Below are 16,026 nucleotides of genomic sequence, written 5' to 3'. Positions count from 1 at the left end.
CCCGCGTCCCCTGCATCGGCAGGCGGACCCTCAACCACTGCGCCACCAGGGAAGCCCTCCTTATTTTAAATAACAACGAGGAACTGCCTCCTTGCCTTCCCTGCCACGTGGCTTGATGTTCTCAGGATCAGATGGGGAGACCTCTCTCGTTTGTGTGGACAGTGTGGTGCCCAGGACCACTCAGGGAGCGACAGGAAGGCGAGTTTCCAGGGGCTCAAGAGAGGTCACCGCAGCCCTTGAGGAGAGTAGCCCTAACAGCCACGCTTTGTGAACAGCTCACTTTGTGCCAGCATGATCTTATCTGACCCTCATAATGACCCCACGAGGCAGATAATTACCTTTCTCCCCATTTTATAGACATGAAAACTGAGAGGGACCAGTAATGCCCCTTAGGTCATATGGCTTGTGCCTGAGCTGGGATTCTGAATCCAAGTTCAGCTGACCTCAGAGCCCATGCTCCACGATGGGACTTGACCGCTCCTCTTGAGGGGTAACACTCAGCGCCCTCTATACGTGACCAAAAGAAGGATGGCTGTCCCCTCCTGCCCCTCAGTTGGCCAAGTTCTGCTCCCAGGACCCTGCCCTGCCCCACCCCACCCTGAGACTCACAGGCGATCTCACGGCGCCGTAGGTTCTCTGTCTCCTCCTGGGTTATGGACATCAACTGTTCCATTCTTATTCTAGAAGAAGATCGATCCATTTACTCAGCAAATGTATCAGTAACATTTCCAACAGGGAATCCCATCAGATGAACACCACCTCCTTCAAGAAGCCCTCCCAGATGTGAGAACTCAGGCATGCTCTCTGAACGCCCACGGCATCATGCGCCTCCACTGGGGCCCTGTTAACTTTAAGAGTTTCTTGCATAAAACGATAAACATTCCCATAGAAAAATAGGCCAAGGATACAAACAGCCAATTAACTGATGCTTAAATAAAAGTGACCAAAGAACATACGGAAAGATTCTTAACACCACTGATAATGAAAGAAGTAAAATCTTTTCACCTATCGGGTTGGCTGAGATTAAGAAAACTGATAACCACTGGTGATGGCAGTGAAGGTGGAGAAGTGGGTAGTTGATATACTGCTGAGAGGAGTGTAAACTGGTAAAATGTTCTTGGAAGGCAGTCTCGCAATACTGTCAAAGTGTTCTTCGAATACTTCCTTCAAAAACATTCACATAAGTGCGTAAGGGTATATCTAGAAGATGTTTACAGTAATATTGTTTGTAATTATGAAACGCCAGAAACCACTTAAATGTTCAGAGGGCTAATTACGTAAATTATGATATAATGATATAGTGGAATTCGCTACAGCTAGTACAAATAATGAGGTTTTGGGCATGGAAATACATCTGTGATATAATAAGCGAAAATTTAAAAAGTAATGGCATGTATGTATGTGCATGTTGCTTGTGTGTACACTTTTTGCCCCCCCACACCAAACTGGCACAGTGGCTGGGAGGGGGACAGCATCCTTTAATGTTTCTTGCAGGGTCTGACTTTATTGGAAGCAGCATGTATCGTCTGAGCACTCCTGCCTCCTGCCCAGGCCCACAGGCTGCTCAGGGGAAGGCCGTATCTGGTGTGCATCCCTGGACCCTAGGCATAGCCCAGGCCTAGCCCAGAGAGGGCACTCAGTCAGTGTGCTGACTAAGCGATGCCACTGGCCACAGCTCAGCTCGGCCTAGACCAGCCTGGCTGCCACCGCTCCCGGCTGAAGTGGACAGGGTGGTGGGGTTACACTGCAACTCCATGGGACCCCCCTGCAGGAGGCCTGCACAGGCAGCCAGGAACCAGGAAGCCTGGGCCCACAGGGAGGGGAGGCTCCCACAAAGCACAGCAGCTAGGCCCACACTGATAGTCTAGGGTCCCTGAGAACCAGGAGGGATTCACATTAATACCCAGGGAATGGGGCGTAGGGGCTGTCCCTCCATTTCTAATCACTAAGGTGGGCACCTCAGTGCAGTCGATTTGAAACATGCAGAAAACACAAAGGGGAAAAAACAAGATCACCACCTCCAATTCCTGCCTCTCAAAAATGTTCAATATCCTTTTGCTTTCTGAGCACAGATATAGGCAGAGTGTCTTTAAGAAATGATATAGTGTAGACACCACTTTTCCACTTAGCAATATGGTGTATTTCCCTTAATAAGGAATGTTCTTCTATAAGATATTTAATGGCTACAGATTATTCCTCTGTACATAATTTACGTAACCAAGTTTTTCTTCCCAGAAATGTGGACTTTTTTCTATTTTTTTATTCTAAAAATATAGTAGGACATTATATATACATTCTTATTCACGTCTCTGAATTTTTCTCAGGAGTGTCTATGTGTTTTAACAAACTTGAAGGCAGTGATTCTTTCTAATTCAATACTTCCTGAGGAGGTGAATCTCCTCATAGCTTTAGGAAAACTTTCTGGCATAATCCTTGAGAATCACAAGACCTTCTCTCCCCAGAGCCATGCATCCCCAGGAAGGAAGGCAGTGCCTAAAAATACCCACTAGAGCAGAACACTTACCTTTCATTTTCCAGCGACTTCAGAATCTCGGAACTTTTCTTTTGCCTGTGGAGGAAACCATGAAAAGCCTGTGTTTCTTTTTTTTTCTTTTGCCTGTGGAGGAAACCACGAAAAGCGGGCCCATTTCCAAAAGAATGGCTCAGGGGGGCTTAGGCACCAACCACTTAGGGCCTCTGTGTTCTCAGGCTAATTCCTCAACCACTCCAAACCCCAGCTCCTCATCTGTGAAATGGGAATAATAATTTTTTAAAACTTCATGGACTGTTGGTAATGAGTGAATGAGAAAATAAAAAGTGCCTGGCATGTAACAAGCACTCAACAGATGGTAGGTTTCACAGGTGCCCTCAGTGGTGAGCACACGGTGCACGGCAGGCTAGCCGGCTCCCTCCGGCTCTGCATAACTGTGGGCGAGGGAGGAGAAAGAGACTCAGAGGATAGTGGAAAGGGAGGCTGGAAGCAATGGGGGGGTGGAAGCCTGTTTCTGAGGTCTTTCCCCAAGAGACCCCCAACTAACCCTTCTCAGGCTCCGTGCAACCTCTGTCTGATCTGCTCCCTGCAGCTCTTGCCTTGGGCAGGATCTGTGTTAAGGCCAATCTCACTATAAGGCAAATGGCTGTCCTCAGTGTGACTGGTGACTTGGAACCCAAAATGTTGGCACGGGACGTGATTTTGACTTGTTAAACCTACCTATTTTACAGATGGGAAACTTGGGAGGCAAAAGTCCCATCAGTAGCAGCCCCAAAACAAGAGGCAAACTTGGTCATGCCCAGATCACCTTCTTTTTAAGTTGGTGTGAATTGCAGCACCGAGACCTTGGGCAGAATCAGAGACCGTGAGGGAGAAATGCACCTCTATCCTGAGCTCCTCAAAGGGTACCAGGTGGGGGAAGGTCTCTGGGTCTGGGGGCCGGGTGGTTGGGAGCTTGACCTCTGATTCTCCTGCAGGAGCTTCTGAATCCGGTTGGAGATGTTCTGCTCTGTCTGCTTCAGCTGCTCCTGCAGCCGCTGCCGCTCTGCATCCAGGTAGCGCTGGTGCTCGCTCAGGCCCTGCTCCAGCCGGGACTGCTCCTGCGGCAGGACAGGTAGAGGTCCCGAGTCAGTGGGGGGACCACCCACCCACCCCCAGACGCCACAGGGCAGCCAGGGGCCTTGGCCTGGGATGCGGAGACTAGGCTTCTTGTCTCTGTCCTGCCAGCCCTTTCCACATGACCTTGGGCCAGGTGTGTCGCTAGGCCTCAGGGTGTCCAGGCACCAGAGCAGGCTGGATGAGATGATCTGTATGGACGACCCCCCACCACCCCATGTCCTGGAGGGGGAAGTGAGAGAGCTCACTCCCACCGCCTTCCCACCATCAGAGGGACCTCAGCCTGAGTCAGGAGGCCCCTGGCAGAGGGAGCAGACAGGCCTGACTCCACTTAGCCACTCACGAACCTCCTTGACCGTCTGAAGGATCTCGTCCTTCTGGCTGTTGCTCTGCTGAAGGAGCTGGGCGTGCTCTCGCTGCCCAAGTTCCAGGCGCCGTTCGAACTCGAGTTTCTCCAGCATCTTTTGTTCCTGCAAGAATGTAGATCCCGGTGAGTATTGGCACAGGCCCTGTGGGTGTTAGGACATGACAGCAGGGGGAATCCACCCCCGAACTCTGAACGGTACAGGCGACAGGTCTGAACACTGAACCTCGCCCCCCCGCCCCGCCCTGCAGGGTCCGACTGTAATAAAACGGGCTCTTCACTGGCACAGGCTAGTGGTTTAGAGCCTGGGGTTGGGCTCAACCTCTCCAAGCCTCAGTCTTCTCATCTGTCAAGTGGAGACACCCTCCCAGCCACCGAGGCTGCGTGAGACTGTGGTGAGGCAATGTATGTAAGGGGAGAGAGTTACTTTACCCTCTAATTTAGAGCCCGGAAGAACTCGTTTCCTCAAATCTTTTATAATAGTTGAGATGTTTGAGAAGAAAAGTGACAGAGGACAAAAGGCATTTTCTTACCTTCCTCTTCTCATAGTCTGAGAACCTATTCTGGGAGGAAAAGGAGAGAGTGGGGTCAAGAGAAGGTGGGCAGCAGCGGTTCTCGCTGGACAGAGTCCCCGGGGCAGCCTGACACCACTCAGGTTTGCAGGCAATCCAGAGGACTGCATCAGAGGGCTGGGGTGGGTGGGATGAGGGGGATGGTTGTTTGATAAAGGGTTCCAGATGATTTTGGTGGACACGAGGGTTGGGAACCACTGGGCTTGGCCCACTGTAGGAAGGTCTTCAAGGCAGTTCTGTTGATGCAGCACTGAGAAGGCATGGTGCTCCGAAAGAGAGACCAAGGATGGGTATCTGATTCCCTTGTATGCCTGCACAACACACCTGCAAGTACCCAGCTCCAGCCACCAAAACACTTACAAAACGCCCAGAGGCGTGCGCTCAAGTTCCTGAGGAATTGTTCAAAAGAGTGAAAGCACTGAAAATAACTCAAATGTCCATCAAAATGCGATTACTTCAATAAGTCGTGGTTCATCCACACAATGGATTATTACACAACTGTCAAACGATGGGGCAAATGAGGGTGTAGCTAGAGAAGGATGTCTGCCATCTTTCACTGTGTGGGCAGCATAGTTTCACTCTTGTAAAAACACCACCATCAAAACTCAAGTCTGAGCTTTGTGGTTGCTGAGACAAAAGCTACAAAGGAGGTTCATTAATCAGCTCATGGCGATTCCTCCAGGGGGTGGGACTGCAGGGTAGGAGGGGTGACATTCACTTCACTATTGTTTAGATTTACAACAAGGAGCCTGAACTAGTTTTGTAATCAAACATCAGCACACACACACTTTTTTTTTTTTTTTTTCTTTTAGCAGCCCCTCTATTTAGTCATCTGGCTCTGAGGCCAGGATCAGTGTCTGTCTGACCTGTAAAAGCAGCATCCTATAAAGAGATAAAAAATTTCCTCCTATCTCAGCATAGGAAAAAATCTTAAGTTAATCTTTAATTATACAAATAACACCTGAATATATTCTCCTTGTAAAAAGCCCATGTATATAAAAGTACCCATTGGGACTTCCCTGGTGGTGCAGTGGTTAAGAATCCGCCTGCCAAGGCAGGGGACACGGGTTCGAGTCCTGGTCTGGGAAGATCCCACAGGCCACGGAGCAACTAAGCCTGTGAGCCACAACTACTGAGCCTGCACTCTAGAGCCTGCAAGCCACAGCTACTGAAGCCTGCACACCTAGAGCCTGTGCTCTACAACAAGAGAAGCCCCTGCAATGAGAAGCCTGCACACTGCAACAAGGGTAGCCCCCGCTTGTCTCAACTAGGGAAAGCCCGTGCACAGCAACGAAGACCCGACACAGCCAAAATAAATAAATAAATTTATAAAAAATAAAAAATAAAAAAATAAGTACCCATTAGACCACTCCTGGGCCTAATCCTGATTCCCTCCCAACCACCCCTCCATGCTCCCCATCCCCTGCCCCCATGTAAACATCATTATCAGACCCAACCCCATGCAGTTACTTACATACAATTTGTACCTTTGGAAAAATACATATATTTGTATGTGTGTGCATATATATATAAACATTTTTTAATGAAGATATAATTTACATACTGTAAAATCTATCCTTTTGAAGGAATGTACAGTTCTATGAGTTTTGACAATTGCATACAGTATTGTAATCATCACTACCATCAAGATGTAGACCAGTCCCATAACCCCCTAAATTCCCTTGTGCCCCTGTCATCAAACCCTCCTCTTATTCTCAGTCACCAGCAATTACTGATCTGTTTTCTTATTTGAACCTTTTAAAACATAAAACTGGAAATATATGATTGAATATTTTCACTGTGTTCAAGGTGTCCTTTTCACTTATCCACCTGTCCTGTGACCCAAGTCTGAACAGGTCCTTCTCACTGTATGAATAGGACGTGTCAGTTCAGCCTCTTCCCACTGATAGACATCTCGGGGGCTGCCAACATTTCACCACCATAAGTAAGGCTGCAACGAACATTCCTCTGAGTGTCTCTTTGTACAAGTGTTTCTCTGGGGTATATACTGAGAAATGGAACTTTGGGTTGTGGGCTGTGCCCATTTGAAAAGTTGACATATTTTGTCAAGTTATCTTCAAGAGTGGGGATACCGATTTCCATTCCCAAGACCAATTTATGGGGCCACTGCTTCCCCACACTCTGGCTAACAAATGATCATAGTGAAATCTGTGCCGATCTGAGGAGGAAAATGGCATTTCATTGTTTTAATTTACCTGTTCCTAACTACTAGTGAAGCTGGGCATTTTTTCACTTATTGATCATTTGTACTATTTTATTCTGTAAAGTACCTATTGATGTATCTTCAGTCTATTTTTTCTCTTAGGTTGGTTTTCTGTTTCATGTTGATTCCAGAGTTCTTTGTATGTTCAGTCTGCTAATCCTTCATCAGAAATATATGTTGTAAATGCCTTGAGAGCATAAATTGACACAATTTTCCTGGACAGTAATCTCCTCCCTCTCGAATTCTCACTGAGCTGTCAGAGGAAACATAACCCTACGAAAGCCTTCACAGCAGCGCTGGAGTACGGGGAAGGGTGGCATCAGGGAACCAGAGAATAATAAAAAAAAAAAAATCAGTGGAAGATATGAAGCCAAACTGGCTACAGCTGGTGCCCCCCTTTCCAGCCATCGGAGGCCCAGGTCTGTAGGCCTCCGGGGGTGGGGGGGGAGCAGACAGGTGGGGGGCAGGGGCAGTTTCTGAGCTTCCTCCTCCATTCCTGACCTACGCTGGTTCATCCCCAGGGACCCGGGAGGGCCACGGTCCCGAAGCCCCATCCAGCAGGGAGACACGCAGTAAGCAAATCCTCTTCCATGTAATTCTTCTTGTAATTTAGAGCTGTGATTGTAAGGCAGCAGGGCCCTAGGGTACCTTCCCAGAACAGATTCTGCCCCTCCCGGCCCATAATGTCCTCCACCTGCCCCTTGTCTGTAGAGAAACTTTAGCCAAAGAAGAAACTTAACCAGAGAAATGAGAAATTACAGAAGCAAAGGAAAACAGTCAGCAAGGCAAAATAATAGTTTAGCCATTAAACAAAGTCAAGGACCTTTAGTTCCTCCTCAAGGGCTATAGATAACATTCTGAGCTACGTCCTTTGAGCTGTTTTGCAGATACTGAAACCGCCACAGGTGGAAGAAATTAACTACATGATGACCAGGCTGTAGCCATGACAAACTGCTCCATCTCACACAATTCCAAGAATTAATCTCAAGGAAATGGGAACAAACTGACCCTGGAGTTAAAGATTAACTGTACCTAAAACAATCAAGATGATGCGGTTCAGGCCACCACCTAACCAACTCCAAGATGACTGTTGGGGCTTCCCTGGTGGCGCAGTGGTTGAGGGTCCGCCTGCCAATCCAAGGGACACGGGTTCGTGCACTGGTCCGGGAAGATCCCACATGCCGCGGAGCGGCTGGGCCTGTGAGCCATGGCCGCTGAGCCTGCGCGTCCGGAGCCTGTGCTCCGCAACGAGACAGGCCACAGCAGTGAGAGACCCGCGTACCGCCAAAAAAAAAAAAAAGATGACAGAGCTGACAGTGCTGTTCTGCACTTAGCCCCCTCCTTCTGCCTATACACCCCTGAAACTCCCCTTTAAAAGCTCTTGCCCCAACAGTGGGGAGTTGGTTCCTTGGGACACGAATCCACCTTCCTCCCAGGATTGCCAGCTTCCCCAATACGGCTATCTTTCCTTTTACCCAACACTTGTCTCTCAGTATTGGATTCCTGAACAACGAGCAGCTGAACCTGAGTTCAGTAACATAGGTGCCCCCAAGGAAATGCACGGGGCGTTCTGAGAACATGCACAGACCTGAACTGGGCTGCTGTGTCAGGGAAGGCTTACTCAGAGGACGTGATGTTTCAACTAGGAACTGAAGGATGAGACTGAGTTATTGGGAGAAGGTGAGTGGGGAGAATTCCAGCAGAGGGGTTCAAAGGCCCCGAGGGGTTCAGGGACAGACAGGAGCACAGCAAGGCTGTTGCTAGTGAGCTAGCGGGGTGAGGCCACCTAGGAAGCCTTGTAAAAGCTTCTAAGCACACGGGTTTGAAGGGAGGTGAGTTCTAGTTTGATAGAAGACTCCGGGGGCTGACGCTCTGAACATCTCCCCTGTGTCCAGAGCACCTGCGTACTCCCTGCCCCAACGCCACACGCCAGCACTTAGGTGCGCCTTACCTGCCAGTCTACCTCCTCACTGGAGAACCTGTCTGTGGACCCACTGGGGCTGTCCCGGGAGTTCTCGGCTCCATCTTGCTCCAGGACTGGCAGCAGGTACTGAGAAGGGGGGTAGTATTCCAGCCCTGATGCTGCAAGAGATGGACACCAGCTGACCAGGAGGGAGGAGACAACCTCGGAACCCAGAACAGTCCACTCCTGCTGCTCTCACGCATCACCCGGCCCCTGCCAGCATCCTGTCCCACTCCTGCCTCAGTCCACTGCACCCCTCTGCTAGATGCTGAGCCTTCCTGTGCTACTCACAGGCCTAACGCCTGGGCCTTAAATGTGGCAAGAGCTCAATAAGCATCAGCTGAGTGAATAAATACCACCCCTCCCCCCACCTGCCTCTTTACCATCCAAGTGAGAATGAGGTGATGGAAGAAGCCTGAACTTAGTAAAGAAGCCTGGGTCCAAGACCCAGCTTTACCCATAATTTCTTGTGTATGGGCAAGATGCTTGCCTTCCCTGGCCCTGTGTAGTGTCCTCCTGCATCATCTAAAAGGATTCATAATCTTTGCCCATTCTGCCTTATTCTTGCTGATTTGTAGGTGCTCTTTACATACTGTAGTTAATAACCTTGGGTCTATAATATACGTTGCAACTATCTTCTTCCAGTTGGTAACTTGTCTTTTTAACTTTGATGATAGTATCCTTTTGAGATAAAGTTCTTGAGATTTTAATGTAGTCAAAGTCACTTTTTCCCCTACCAAAGGATATAAATAGGCAATTCACAAGAAATACTAAAAATGGGTAGTAGACATATGAAGAAAAATTCAAATAATCAAGGAAATTACATTAAAATAATAATAGGCTCTCTTGTTTACCCATCAGATTAGAAGACTTTTAAAGATCTCACCAAGCACTCGCCAGGCTGTGGGGAAGAAGGGTCGTCTCAGATACTCCTCATGGAACGTAAACCGATGTAACCTCTTCAGAGGCAACACAGGGTTGTGACTGTAACGCAGCAGGGCCCTAGGGAACCTTCCCAGGTACCCTTGTCCCGCCTTCACCTCCCAACCCTACTCCTGCCTGCCAGGGAGGTGTGGGGTAAAACATTCATTCCAGGGGAAAACTCGAAATAACTTCCGTACATAAGCGATGGGGCTCCGCCACGTTAAATACTCCACAGCAGTTTACAACAAGGCAGATCCACACATTCTGGAATGGGAAAAGGCCCAAGACCTATTCTTGAGTGAGAAAAGCAGGGCATAGAATCACCTAGTATGACGTCTTCTGTGGGTTTTTTTATGTTTTTAAAAAGAGTGAAACCAACAATTTTACGTACATACATATACCTGCTACACAGTTTAAATAAATTGAAGGATTATTTTTTTTTCGGTTGTGCTGCTTGGCTTGTGGGATCTTGGTTCCCCGAGCAGGGAATGAACCCAGGCCCCAGCAGTGAAAGCACCAAGTCCTAACCACTGGACCACCAGGAAGTCCCCGGGTTATTTTTTAAACTGTATAGTAGGTATACATATGTTCACTGCTTTATTCCTTACGTATTTTGTACACCTTCTATTGCATAACTTTAAAATCTTTTAAAATAAATGGTTTGGTCTAGCTCGACCATTGGCTGGGGTACCCATTACAATCACCTGCTGCTCAAAGATTAATTTGGTAGATATGTGGCCTGATTAGCTGTTGTGTGATGCATGTGTAACTTCTCTTTCCTTTTTAACTGCAGTATAACGTACACACAGAAAAGAACACAAAATCTTCATGAACAGCTTGATGAATGTTTAAAAGTGAACACACTCTCAGAAGCAGGAATCAGGGTTGGTTCAGAGCTCAGGTGCTGATAAAAGTGCATGTTCCTTTGCGTCTGGCTTCTCTCACTCCCCATGCATCCGTGAGCTCATCCAGCTTGTTGAGCACAGCAGCAGCTTGTTCTTTCTGGTTGCTGTGTGGTGCTCATTTGTGAGTATAAAGCAGCTTACCACTCTGCTACATTACGAATAGTCCTGCTATGAGTATTTCCATACGTAGCTTTGGGCATTTGTTCATACACATTTCTCTCTTGGGCATCTACCGACGTGTGGAGCCAATGGGTCATAGGGTATTTGAACGTTCAGCTTGAGTAGATACCGACAATAATTTTCTGAAGTCTTTTCGGGTTCATGCTCCCACCGGCAGAGTATGGAAGCTCCAGCTGCTCCGCATCTTCCCAATTCTTGGTATTGACAGATTAACTTTGGCCATGTTAGTGGGTGTCTTAGGGATTAAGTATTTCTTTGCAGTCTTTTTAAAAATAATTTATTTATTTATTTATTTTTGGCTGCATTGGGTCTTCATTGCTGCATGTGGGCTTTCTCTAGTTGCGGTGAGCGGGGGCTACTCTTTGTTGTGGTACGTAGGCTTCTCATTGCGGTGGCTTCCCTTGCTGCGGAGCATGGGCTCTAGGCACACGGGTTTTAGTAGTTGTGGCACCTGGGCTCTGTAGTTGTGGCTTGCGGGCTCTAGAGTGCAGGCTCAGTAGTTGTGGCGCACGGGCTTAGTTGCTCCATGGCATGTGGGATCTTCCCGGACCAGGGCTCGAACCCATGTCCCCTGCCTCGGCTGGTGGATTAACCACTGTGCCACCAGCAAAGTCCTTCTTTGCAGTCTTAATTTGCATTTTTAAAATAGATCTTTATTGGAGTATAATTGCTTCACAATACTGTGTTAGTTTGTTTTACAACAAAGTGAATCAGCCATATGCATACACATGTCCCCATATCCCCTCCCTCTTGAGTCTCCCTCCCATCCTTCCTATCCCACCCCTCTAGGTCATCACAAAGCACCAAGTCGATCGCTCTGTGCTATGCTGCTGCTTCCCACCAGCCAACTATTTTACATTCCGTGGTGTATATATGTCAATGCTACTCTCACTTCGTCCCAGCTTCGCCCTCCCACCCCATGTCATCAAGTCCATTCTCTATGTCTACCTCTTTATTCCTGCCCTGCAACAACTAGGTTCATCAATACCATTTTTTTTTTTTAGATTCCATATATATGCGTTAGCATACGGTATTTGTTTTTCTTTCTGACTTACTTCACGCTGCATGACAGACTCTACTCCATCCACCTCACTACAAATAATTTTGTCTCTTTTTATGGCTGAGAAATATTCCACTGTATATATGTGCCACATCTTCCTTATCCCTTCATCTGTTGATGGACATTTAGGTTGGTTCCATGTCCTGGATATTGTAAATAGTGCTGCAATGAACATTGTGGTGCAGGCCTCCTTTTTTTTTTTTTTTTTTTTTTTTTTTTTTTTTTTGCGGTATGCGGGCCTCTCACTGTTGTGGCCTCTCCCATTGCGGAGACGCGCAGGCTCAGCGGCCATGGCTCACGGGCCTAGCCACTCCGCGGCATGTGGGATCTTCCTGGACCGGGGCACGAACCCTTGTCCCCTGCATCGGCAGGCAGACTCTCAACCACTGCGCCACCAGGGAAGCCCGCATGTCTCTTTTTGAATTATGGTTTTCTCAGGGTATATGCCCAGTAGTGGGATTGCTGGGTCGTATGGTAATTCTTTTAGTTTTTTAAGGAAACTCCATACTGTTTTCCATAGTGGTTGTATCAGTTTACATTCCCACCAACAGTGTAGGAGGGTTCCCTTTTCACCACACCCTTTCCAGCATTTATTGATTCTAGCTTTTTTGATAATGGCCATTCTGACTGGCATGAGATGATACCTCATTGTAGTTTTGATTTGCATTTCTCTAATAATTAGTGATGTTGAGCATCTTTTCATGTGCCTCTTGGCCATCTGTATGTCTTCCTTGGTGAAATGTCTATTTAGGTCTTCCACCCATTTTTTTTTTAACATCTTTATTGGAGTATAATTGCTTTACAATGGTGTGTTAGTTTCTGCTGTATAACAAAGTGAATCAGCTATACGTATACATATATCCCCATATCCCCTCCCTCTTGTTCTGCCCATTTTTTAACTGGATTGTTTGCTTTCTTGATATTGAGCTCCATGAGCTGTTTGTATATTTTGGAGATTAATCCTTTGTTGTTTCATTGGAAAATATTTTCTCCCATTCCGAGGGTTGTCTTTTTGTCTTGTTTATGGTTTCCTTTGCTGTGCAAAAGCTTTTAAGTTTAATTAAGTCCCATTTGTTTGTTTTTGTTTTTATTTGCTACTCTAGGAGGTGGGTCAAAAAAGACCTTGCTGTGGTTTATGTAAAGTGTTTTTCCTATGTTTTCCTCTAAGAGTTTTATAGTGTCTGGTCTTATATTTAAGTCTTTAATCCATTTGGAGTTTATTTATATTTAAGTCTTTAATCCAATTGGAGTTTATTTTTGTGTACAGTGTTAGGTAGTGTTCTAATTTCATTCTTTTACATGAAAGCTGTCCAGTTCTCCCAGCACCACTTATTGAAGAGGCTGTCTTTTCTCCATTGTATGTTCTTGCCTCCTTTGTCATAAATTAGATGCCCATATGTGTGTGGGTTTATCTCTGGGCATTCTATCCTGTATCATTGATCTATATTTCTGTTTTTGTGCCAGTACCATACTGTCTTGATTACTGTAGCTTTGTGGTATAGTTTGAAGTTGGGGGCCTGATTCCTCCAACTCTGTTTTTCTTTCTCGAGATTGCTTTGGCTATTCGGAGTCTTGTGTTTCCATACGAATTGTAAGATATTTTGTTCTAATTCTGTGAAGAATGCCAGTGGTAGTTTGATAGGGATTGCACTGAATCTGTAGATTGCTTTGGCTAGTATAGTCATTTTCACAATGTTGATTCTTCCAGTCCAAGAACATGGTATATCTCTCCATTTGTTCACGTCATCGTTGATTTCTTTCATCAGTGTTTTATAGTTTTCTGAGTACAAGTCTTTCGCCTCCTTAGGCAGGTTTATTCCTAGGTATTTTATTCTTTTTGTTGCAATGGTAAATGGGAGTGTTTCCTTAATTTCTCTTTCTGATTTTTCGTTGTTGGTGTATAGGAATGCCAGAGATTTCTGTGCATTAATTTTGTATCCTGCAACCTCACCAAACTCATTGATTAGTTCTAGTAGTTTTCTGGTGGCATCTTTAGGATTTTCTATGTATAGTATCATGTCATTGGCAAACAGTGACAAGTTTTACTTTTTCTTTTCCAATTTGGATTCTTTTTATTTCTTTTCCTTCTCTGACTGCTGTGGCTAGGACTTCCAAAACTATGTTGAATAACAGTGGTGAGAGTGGACATCCTTGTCTTGCTCCTGATCTTAGTGGAAATGCTTTCAGTTTTTCACCACTGAGTATGATGCTTGTTGTGGGTTTGTCATATATGGCCTTTATTATGTTGAGATAGGTTCCCTCTATGCCCATTTTCTGGAGAGTTTTTATCATAAATTGGTGTTGAACTTTGTCAAAAGCTTTTTCTGCATCTATTGAGACGACCATATGGTTTTTATTCCTTAATTTGTTAATGTGGTGTATCACATTGATTGATCTGAGTATATTGAAGAATCCTTACATCCCTGGGTTAATTTGCATTTTTTTAATTCACTCCAACGATGTTGAGCACTTTTTTCAGATACTATTGTCCCTCTGGATATTCTCTTCTATAAAATTCCGATTCAAGTCTTTCGACAACAGCTTTTCCTTATTGATCTGTAGGAGTTCTTTTTATCTCCGAGGAGCAAGTCCTTTGTTGGATATGTATGCATTGCAGATATCAACTTCAACTTTATGGCTTGCCTTTTCTTTCCCCATATGGTGTTTTTTGAAGAGGAGAAGTTTTTGATTTAATGAAATTTAATCTATCAGTCTTTTATGGTTAGTGCTGCCTGTCTAAGGAAGAGGTTAGGTTAATGTTCTTTTTTTTTCCCACATGAATATCCAATTGATTCAGAATTGTTTATTGAAAAGACCTTTGCTTTTCTTTCTCATTGCTTTGCAATGGCACCTCTGTCATAAATCAGATGACCATATGTATGCAAGTCTTGGCCATGTTCTAAAATTTCCACAGGTGGACAAGAGCCCCTAATTAAGAACATCTGGGCTGACAGGAGGTAACTGGGTGTACTGCTTTCCCCTCCTGGCACCCAGTCCAGGGGTGGCCCTGGGTTCGAGCCACTCCTCCAAGTCCAACCCATGGTGGCCTCTCTCCTGGATTACCCCAATGACTTCCTAACTGGTCCCCGTCCTTGCTTCCTCCAATCCCTCCTCTTTACTGCAGCTGGAGTGGTCTTTGTAAAAAGCAAATCTGATCAAATCCCTCTCCTGTTTGATACCGGCCGGGTACCCTCTCCAGCCTCGTCTGTTCCTCTTGCCTCTACTTTTGCACCCAGCCACTTGGCCTTCTCTCCATCATGCTTCCCACTCCCCCGCCCCTCCAGGCCCTTCAACATGCACCTCCTTCTGCCAGGAACAACCTTCTCTCTTTTCTAATCATCCCTCAGGTTTCAGTCGAGCCACTTTCTTGGAAAGACCTTCCCCGAGGGCCCAGCCTAAACCAGACGCCCCATTCTACTCTCTTGTAGCCATGATCGGTAATTGTACTTCCTTGTGTGACGATCTGCTTTGCCTGTTTCTCCTGCCAGATCTGGAGAGCTGGCAGGGACCGTGGCCTCCCCCAGCCACCTGGTTGACGCAGAGCAGTCCCAGGGGTCACGTCTGGTGCTCACTGAGTGAAGGAGGCAGGCTGCCTGGCTTTACCTTTGCAGAGGAACTGCTGAATGGCCTCGGTGCCGGCGCCGCACACCTCCTGTGGGGGGTAGACCATGGATGATGCGTCCAGGCTCAGAGTCTGCAGACACAAGGGGACCCCTCTTTATATGTCATTCACTTCACTGCTCAACGCGATCAAGATGTAAGGTCTTTAAAGAGGTAATCAAGTTTGAAACAAAGTCACCTGTCTGGGCCCTAATCCAGTATCAACTGGTATCCTTAAAAGATGAGGAAATTAGGACACAGACACATACTGAGGGAGGATGATGTGAGGACACAGGGAGAAGCTAGCCGTCCACAAGCCAAGAGAGAGGCCTCAGAAGAAACCAACCCTGCCGAGACCTTGATCTTGGACTTCCAGCCTCCAGGAACGTGAGAGAAGAAAAGTCTATTGTTTAAGCTCCCCAGCCTGGGATGCTTCGTTAAGGTAGCCCTGGGAGACTGACACAGCGTCCCCGGTGCTCACCTTCCCCTGCCCACTACCCCCTGCTCTGATGAATCTCAGTTTCTGCAGCTCCAAGCTGAGGCCACTCCCTCCCTGACGGCGCCCGGGCTCTTTATGCCCTGGACCCTCCAGGCACAGCAACTTCCAACCACATCAGCTTCCCCGCT

General features: G+C 46.7%; 1 protein-coding gene across 2 annotated transcripts in view; it reads right to left on the bottom strand.

The window, feature by feature from the left end:
- LRSAM1 (leucine rich repeat and sterile alpha motif containing 1) overlaps nucleotides 1-16,026 on the bottom strand; it is a 46,144-nt gene that overhangs the window by 21,017 nt on the left and 9,101 nt on the right. For both annotated transcript variants that reach the window (XM_007471727.1, XM_007471728.1), the window contains exons 9-15: nucleotides 15,403-15,493; nucleotides 8,719-8,849; nucleotides 4,505-4,534; nucleotides 3,955-4,077; nucleotides 3,452-3,591; nucleotides 2,525-2,569; nucleotides 610-680 (exon numbers count right to left, since the gene is read on the bottom strand). In XM_007471727.1, the coding sequence (XP_007471789.1) occupies nucleotides 610-680; nucleotides 2,525-2,569; nucleotides 3,452-3,591; nucleotides 3,955-4,077; nucleotides 4,505-4,534; nucleotides 8,719-8,849; nucleotides 15,403-15,493 (631 nt within the window). The remainder of the gene's footprint in view (nucleotides 1-609; nucleotides 681-2,524; nucleotides 2,570-3,451; nucleotides 3,592-3,954; nucleotides 4,078-4,504; nucleotides 4,535-8,718; nucleotides 8,850-15,402; nucleotides 15,494-16,026) is intronic.

This window comes from Lipotes vexillifer, unplaced genomic scaffold (assembly GCF_000442215.2).
Source record: "Lipotes vexillifer unplaced genomic scaffold, Lipotes_vexillifer_v1.1 scaffold98, whole genome shotgun sequence".
NCBI classification, from domain to species: domain Eukaryota; kingdom Metazoa; phylum Chordata; class Mammalia; order Artiodactyla; family Lipotidae; genus Lipotes; species Lipotes vexillifer.
The sequence above is the reverse complement of the archived record's forward strand: the minus strand, read 5'-3'. Positions and strand labels throughout refer to the sequence as shown.